We start from the raw sequence: 8,486 nt of genomic DNA, 5'->3' as shown, positions 1-8,486 counted from the left end.
TTCGTCCCTAAAAAATTCATGTTTGGGCACCCACTTTCTAGGTACCCTTACTATCTCTCCGGATGAGAGGGTGTCAGGAACTAACTCAAAAAACCCGGAGTCAAGGATGGTCTCTCTATCATCCTCCGGGACAGGGGGCAGGCAGCACTTGGTCCCCAAGAGTTCTGGTTTCCGGTTGTAGATCCGGAATTCTCTGTTCTCTGCCGTAGTTGGGGCCTTAACCAAGTAGAACCGGTGCTTCCAGTCCGACCATTTGGATGGCTTGTCCAAGGTCATAAGGTATTTGGGCTGGGTGGTCAAGGTATACCAGGCTCTCTAGCCGCCTGGGCTCCTACTCAAGTAATGCATGTGGGCAAACGCCTCCCAACCGGGGTTGAGGCCCTGCATCTCGCAGGCGGCGATATACCCTAAAATATTTACCCATGAGTTGGGGGTTAATTGCCAGAGACCTAGGCCATACCCCCTAAGTATGGCTTTTATTGTGTCGTGGAGAGGGAAGCGGACTCCGGCCACGAAGGCCGCCTCGTAGCACCCGAACCAAGCGTTCGCGTTCGGTTGTCCATCCTCCCACCATATTGTTCCCAGAGCAGCCGGGATTTTTATTGTATAGTCACCCCCCAGCGGCCGCCGTTTGATAAAATCTGGCAGCGCAGCCCGCATGAGCTCGCGGTCCTTAGAGGAGACGGCGATCATGAGAGGATCGTTCCTATTATCCCAAGAAGGCCTCTCCGCCTCCTCGCTATCCTCAGATTCGGTTAAGTAGCTGCTACTGCTACTTTGAACGTGACCGGCATCAGAGCCGGCTGGGGAGTTGGAGACCTCCTTATCAGAGCCTACCTGCTCTCTGGTCTCCTGGAGGGGAGCAGTCTCTTCGTTTAAAATGCTATCACCCGGGGTGCTAGGAGCGCCCCCGGGTGAGCCTCTCTGCTCTACCTCTCCTTGCTCTACTTCACCGCCTGAAGCTGGGACCTCAGGCGGCTGCTCATCTGAGCTCCCACCTCTGTAGTTGGGATCTCTGGCAGTAGACCGGATTCTGGCCATTGTGTCCTGCACAGACACAGAGTCGGTCGATATGGGTGTTGAAAAAGGGTTGTCCCAAAGAATAGAGGCGACAGACCCAGTTCTAGACTCAGCCGTACTAATAAACCGGCTGAGTTCACAGCTAGGTTCCGGGTATGGGTATAAGGGGTCCATCTACTTATGGGACCAATGAACAAAAATGCGAGTAAAAGACTCAAACGGAAATACATGAAAAAGCTAGAAAGAATAGAGACGGTACCTAGAAGAAAATCTGGAAATTCTTTGGGATGCTTGCGAAGACGCAGGCGGTTCAAAATCCGGCTGGGTTTCTCTGATTACCCTCTCGAAAACCTTTGGCTAGCTTGCAACGACCCAGACGGTCTGTAGACCGGTTGCTCTCAACGAATCTCAACTCCGAATGCTCTCAACTCTCAAATTGCCGGCTGCTCTCAAATTTTCAGAAATTTGGCAAAGTTTGTAAATGAGAGCTCGGGGGACATCTTCTCCTATTTATAGAATTTGTCCCAAAAGGTGAAAAGTCGTGACTCTTCGCCTTCTGCTTTTCCATCCTTCAAAAAGAATCTGAAGAGTTGTAAAAAAAAAAAAAAAAAAAAAAAAAAAAAAAAAAACCTTTCACCGGCGCCACGTGGCACCCTGCCACGTCAGCACCAGTGAGGGGCAAATGTTTGGGGTAAAAATACCCTAAACACGTGGCCCAATGGCCTAGTGACACGTGGCATCCAGCCGTTGGTCAGCAGGGCTCCAATCCTCTGCTGACACGTGTCCTCTAAACCCTAAAAGGGAAACCATCCCTTCCCCACTATAAATAGTGGAAGGACCCTCATTAATGGGAGGGCTGGAACATTTGTTGTTCACATTGAATACTCCTCAAAAAGAAAAACACTTACCCCGAGCAATATTAATTGCAGAATTATCCCATTACGCGAGAAGTAACTTCTACATTACGTGCATTCTACCTCCCGTATCTTTACTAACTTGATCGTCGGAGGCGGAGCTCCTACCCCCAGGAGTCTTCGTGATTTTGCAGGCACAGGCGTCGAAGGGCATTCTTGGAATTGTAACTCTCCCGCAGGACACATAAAAAAACCCCGAAACAGTAGGTATCATAAATTTTAATTTAATTATAATTAACAAATAATTTGTATTTCTTATCATAAATACTATCAAAATTTATCTTATAATGGTAGGTATCAAACTTTATTATAATCGTTTATCATTTACATATTTTTAGTATATTTTTTTGGGAGTTCTTATACTCGTAGTATTGAATTAATAAATGTATCTTTTTCTATATTTTTACTTTATTATTTTCATTAAAATGCCTACTTTATTTATATAATATTAGATTTTTTGGTTTTTTTTAAAAAATAGATGAAATGACAAAGCTACCCCTTATAAAAATAAAATGACAAATCTACCCATAAATTACAAATTCATAAACTGCGTGTTCCTCGTTTCTTCCTCTTTGGATCTTTTCCACGTTTACGCTTAGTCGCTTCATTCCTCCTCCTCTTTCTCCTCCATTGAAGCGTACTCTGAGATCGCCATTAAAGCATACTCTGAGGTCTCCATTGAAGCGGCTTGTGAGCTTTCTCTGCTCCATTGAAGCAGCTTCTGAGGTAAGATGTTTTTTGTTTAAATCATGGAACATCAATTTCGCATTTTAGGGTTTATCATAAATTTAACCGTGTAGTCAATTTAGGGTTTTCCTAAGTTGAATTATTAAACTATTGGTAAATTGTTAAAGTTATGAACAATTGAAACCGGCGATTTTTGTTGCTAGAATTTTTCTATTCAATTTTTTTTTTTTTTTTTTTTTTTTTTGCCGGAAGAAGTTATCGTTATTTTTCGAGCCAACTTTGATAATTCTGTCAATTTTTGTTGCTGATTGAAATTGTTCATGTTGATCATTGATTTTGTAGTATTCTATGGCAGAATTTTTGCATCTTTCTGTTTGATGTGTTGAATTAAATGATTGTTTAAAAAAAAATGATCATTTTTTATCTATATGATAGGTTGCCCAGATATCCTGAATCTAGATACTTTTTGTGTATGTGTAGAATCAGTTGAGATTGTATTTTGAAGATGAATCAGAAAGGATTGATTTACAGCTTTGTAGCGAAGGGAACGGTGGTTCTAGCTGAACACACTTCGTATTCTGGGAACTTTAGCACCATAGCTGTCCAATGTTTGCAGAAATTGCCTTCAACCGGCAACAAGTACACTTACACGTGTGATGGCCATACATTCAACTTTCTCATTGACAATGAATTTGGTAATATATTGCCTGAGAAGTGTATTCGTGTTCTTTTTGTTTGATATATTCTTGGAGAAAGTTAATTGGAATGTGTTGAATGTGTTTTAGTGTTTCTTGTGGTTGCCGATGAGGGTGCTGGAAGGAGTCTTCCTTTTGTTTTCCTGGAGCGGGTGAAGGATGATTTCAAACAGAAGTATGCTGGAAGTATTAAAACTGGTGATGCTCACCCTCTCGCTGATGAAAATGATTCTGATGATGATTTGTTTGAAGATCGCTTCAGTATTGCTTACAACCTTGACAGGGAATTCGGGTGTGCATAGACTTATCATTTTTGTGTTATTGTTTCTTGGCTTCATCTGGTTCATTTTAATGCATGGTAGTTGGTAGTGGCTCTTTGTAACCATTATTTTCTTTGTATGCAGGCCTAGGCTTAAGGAGCACATGCAATATTGCATGAACCATCCTGAGGAAATGAGTAGGCTTTCCAAGGTGAAGGCTCAAATTTCAGAGGTCAAAGGAATAATGATGGATAATATTGAGAAGGTAGATACTTTACACTTTGGTTACATCATGGTTTTTTTTCCTCTTCCTTTTTAAAATATTTAATTGAATGCATTTGAAGTCGAAATACATGGTACTACCCTTCTTCGAATAATTAGTTTTCATGGTCTCTAACTTAGGATTGTTAGTTTTTCAGTTGATATATGAATAAGCCTATTACTCTGGTTGCTATGACTTGTGAACTACTTGAGCTTGGCGTAGTTCAAGTTCGGCTTGAGATCTTAACGAGCCAAACTGAAGTTATCCTTGGCTTGATTAGAGAGCTTGTAAGCAAGCTAGAGATTTCTAAGTTTTAAGTATTTTCTATAAAGTTTTTCAACAAACATTTAAAGTTGTTGTGTGACTCAGAGAGTTAGAGTCCCACATGTTGAATAACATAGGTTAAGGGGGCTTATAAAATCTAACATTTTTGAGTGATTTTAAATAACCATTGATCCATAAAAAAGTGCTCCAATTACATTATATAATATTCCCAATCCATTCCCAAAATTGGTTCTTCCATTTTACACGTTATCTTTTCTCGCTCTATCCTTCCCTAAATCCCAAAACTTAAATATCTTCCCATAAAAAATGCTTGAAAGAACTCATATACTATATCAATGGTAGAAGATTACCCATTAACAGAGAAATTGAATCTTATTCTCAACCAAATATTACTTTAGTGATAAATGGGCATACTAACCCTCCATTATTTTTCTATGTTCTTAAACCAGATAATTGTAAACCCCAAAAATTCTCTTTTATTCCTCACCGACTTGCCAAATAGTCTTTGAACCCCTTCAACATTATTTTTAAAGCTTCAACTTTGCGGCACTAGTTTCTTAACAATGGTGATCCTAGTTCTCTGCGTCTTTGCTCTTTTTCCAACAAGCTAGTCACCGTCTTCAGGTTTTCTCCAATTACACCAGCTAAATGTCTCACCAGCAAAAATTTCTTTGACAGAATAGCAAGATACTAAAAATAAGTTACTTGTGTTAGAGACTTAGAGCATGTTTGGTTAGAGTATTTTTTGGGGTGGGAATGGATTCAATTAAACCATTACCATTACTAAGTGTTTGGTTAGAAGGTTTAGATAACAATTACCATTACCTAAGGGTAATGGTTTCCACTATTTGTAACCTCTCTAAAACCTTAAGTAACAATTACCCTTACCTTCCTCAAACAAAAAGAAAAGAAGCTATGGTTAAGTGATTCCTTTCCATGGTTAAACCAAACAAATGGAAAGATAAATGTTAAATAATTCCTTTCCTCACTCTTATTTGTTTCCTTTCCTCTCCATTTCCAATATCTATACCAAACGCCCCCTTAGAGTCCAACATTGACTAGGCAGAATGTGGAGGAAGTTAGGATTAGTTTTTCAAACAATGTCTATGTGACTTCATTTGGGCATTAATTTTTACTACTTTATGCCTGATTTAAGCTATGTTGTTTTAGGCGTTGATCAAATAATCTTGGACTAGTCTATCAAACTTGGGCTGAGTGGGGTTATTGATTATGTAAGTTGCAAACCCCAAGTTAAGCTTCTTGAACTCACTATGATCAAGCTCTAGTCGAGCCTGTACATATTTGGTCTAGGAAAAACAATATGAATTGACCAAAGTGGAAATAAAATGGGACAAATCAAATCTAGAAGGTGGGCAATCATTGACAATATGGGTTGTAGTATCTATTTGCTCAATCCATATGGTAAACTGGGACTTCATGCACGTCAGGAATTTCCAAGTTTCTTGACTTATTGGTTCTCTGACTTTTTTCAATGTGTTGATGTGACCTCTATTCTGCAAAAATAGTGTTAGTGTTCTAGGTGATATAAATATTAAGGTGATTCGCATCAACAATTGAAGCTAAGCAGTATCCTACCTACATTTGCAATTTGCCCCATGTAGTGATTCTCCCATTAGATTTTTTATCAAGCTTCTGGAAGATAAGCAGTAGCCTACCTACATTTGCAAAATTGCAGTAGCCTACCTGCACTCTGTTGTAACTGCTTTTACACGATGACAGAGAATCACGATTAGGTGAAGCTGGAGTTTTGTTATCTTATGCTGTCATTGGGCAACATAAAATTATGCAAAAATCTGGAAGTTGATCTCTGTGAATTTAGGAAAAAAATAAAACAAGGTAACGAAATACAAGTTATTAAATTGTACTGATCACAAAAATGCTATGACTGACTTATGGTTGATGATTGCATAAAGATGTCTTCCATTTTATAATTTTGAGTTTATGAACTATTTCTTGATTTTTTAAAATTCATGCTATGATACTATGACTTCCCTCTGTTTAGACAATGTATTGAGTACTACTGTACTATATGCACACTCTGCATACTTTCTGCTCTACCTAGCCTACTTTGCTGATTTCCCCCATCCCAGGACTCCCATTACACATCTTTCTTTCTCTCAGAGGGAGTGGACTAGTGGAGTGGCATGGATTATCATCGTCTCCTTGATATTTCATCATTTTATTTCTTTTTGATCCTGTAGGTTCTGGATCGTGGGGAGAAGATTGAACTCCTTGTGGATAAGACCGAAAATCTTCAGTTTCAAGTATGTTTAAAAATTCTAATGATTGTCTTGATCTTAATTTTTGTTGATGTAAAACTCTCTCTGACCATGTGCTTGTCTGCAAAACAGGCTGATAGCTTCCAGAGGCAGGGCAGGCAGTTGCGGCGGAAGATGTGGTTTCAGAATGTTCAACTGAAATTAATAGTTGGAGGTTCCATCATTGCCTTCATCCTCATAGTGTGGATAGTAGCCTGCCGAGGGTTCAAATGTTGATACTTGACTATTTGGGGGAGCAAATCAAGACTGGATCCTAAACTCCACAGCTGCAGACTTGTAGTTACCTTATTTGACCTTTTTTCTCTCCTTGTACAAAACTTAAAGAAAAATCTATTAAAGAAAGGGGTCATGAACTTGTGTATTCTGTAAATGAAGTAATGTGTTGACTGCTGAAATGTATTGTTCTGATGTTTACCGTAAGTTTTTTGAAGACGTTACTATCTGAAGTGTTGGGTATTTTTATTTGTAATCTCCTTGGTAGCAAAACTTGAATAAATTTACAAAAGAGAAGGATGAGCAATTTACTCATATTATCTTTTATGTGTCATAATTCTGAGGAGCTGTTTGGTTTTCATTCTAGGAAAAGGAATGGATAAGAAATGGTAAAGAGGGAAAGAAATGAAGAAGGGGAACTTGTTACGTTAGTTTGAACAGGGAATAAAATGTTAGGGAAACAACCTCTTTTTCCTCCCTTCCATGACTATGCATGCGTAACAATATGCATAAGACAACCTGCTACCATGACTATGCAGCTACACCAAGGTGCACTTCTCAACATCCACACATTTTAGATCAACAACATTACCAATGTCCTCATCTCACATTCGTTACTATGGATTTTTAATGTTCGATCATTGAGTTTAAGAAAGTGCTGATGCACCACCACTCGATGAGTATTGAGTACCAATTAAGAAGACCAAGAATGTGTAACAATATGCACAATTGTATAGCAATTTTCATGTTTATCGGCAATACCTCCAACATGTCAAACCTTATTTCGGTAAGTAACGGTAATGGTGGTGGCTGATCAATTGTTATGACGGAGTGGGAAGTGATTAGACAAGTGGTAGTGATGAAGTGGTTGCTGGTGATTGTAAAATGAATTGCAAGTGATGGAGTGTGGTTGTATTGTAGATGAAAGCGGAGTCATTTTGGGTTTAACTCAGGGATAAAGGACGAAGGGTCTGAAAAAAGAGGGAACCAAACAATGAGTAAGGGGAAAAAGGATTTTAAGTATTTTTCTCTTTTGTAAATACAGTCAACCAAATAACTAAGAACCCTAGGATGCAAAGGAGTCTAAGTCTTAGATCATGAAGTCTAAGTTGACAAAATTGCATAATGGAGATGAAAGAACAAGTCAATGAAAAACCAGAAGAAGAAGAGGTGGCTTACAGGAAATAATGATAGATGAAATGGTGGAAGACTAAGCCCCACAACATAAATTAGTGCATACACCTTTTACTATAGCCACGTTTAATAGAATTTCACTATTCATTTTGTATAAGAAGTGGATGAAATCGTATATGTTATTCCAAAATCCATCAAATATTATCCCAATTCAAGACTTTAAGTAATGACCTATTTACAAACTTTTTAGAAAAATTTTCTTATGTGTTCATGAAAGATTTATGTCTTCGTTAAGTGCAATTAGTAGATATATAATTGATCAAATTATGGAAATAATATAGTTCGTTCTTTGGGTCATTGTTATATCAAAACTAGAGGTACTAACAATCTTTGGGCTAGTAAAATAGGCCAAAGCCCAATTAAACGGATCCTATAAGATCACACAAAGGGCCTAGATTGAGCATAAGAGGAAGAGGCCCATGATGGGCCTCATCTCTCTATGTGGTTGGCCATGGGGATTGGTTTGGAGGGTTTTGGGCTTTCTAACCTAGTCTAGTCATAATAAGATTATAAATAGATTAGGTGCCTAGGGTTTTGGGTAGAACAGTTTTATCGTTGATCAAACCCGAGTAAGAAAACACGAGACCCAACCCTCTTAAACTCCTTCCCTCTCTCTCACAGCTCTCTCCCCTCCTTTGCGCCGGTGTGTGTGTGCG

The 8,486-nt window shown here is 38.9% G+C and overlaps 1 protein-coding gene across 1 annotated transcript; it reads left to right on the top strand.

The window, feature by feature from the left end:
- Positions 1-2,486: 2,486 nt before the first annotated feature.
- LOC110697483 (vesicle-associated membrane protein 727-like) lies at positions 2,487-6,956 on the top strand. The gene is made up of 6 exons (XM_021874854.1): positions 2,487-2,660; positions 3,102-3,316; positions 3,407-3,608; positions 3,721-3,841; positions 6,346-6,408; positions 6,496-6,956. The coding sequence occupies exons 2-6, from the start codon at positions 3,127-3,129 to the stop codon at positions 6,637-6,639; spliced, it is 720 nt and encodes a 239-aa protein (XP_021730546.1). The 5' UTR covers positions 2,487-2,660; positions 3,102-3,126; the 3' UTR covers positions 6,640-6,956.
- The last annotated feature ends 1,530 nt before the right edge of the window (positions 6,957-8,486 follow it).

Source organism: Chenopodium quinoa, unplaced genomic scaffold (assembly GCF_001683475.1).
Source record: "Chenopodium quinoa cultivar QQ74 unplaced genomic scaffold, ASM168347v1, whole genome shotgun sequence".
Taxonomy (NCBI): domain Eukaryota; kingdom Viridiplantae; phylum Streptophyta; class Magnoliopsida; order Caryophyllales; family Amaranthaceae; genus Chenopodium; species Chenopodium quinoa.
The sequence above is the reverse complement of the archived record's forward strand: the minus strand, read 5'-3'. Positions and strand labels throughout refer to the sequence as shown.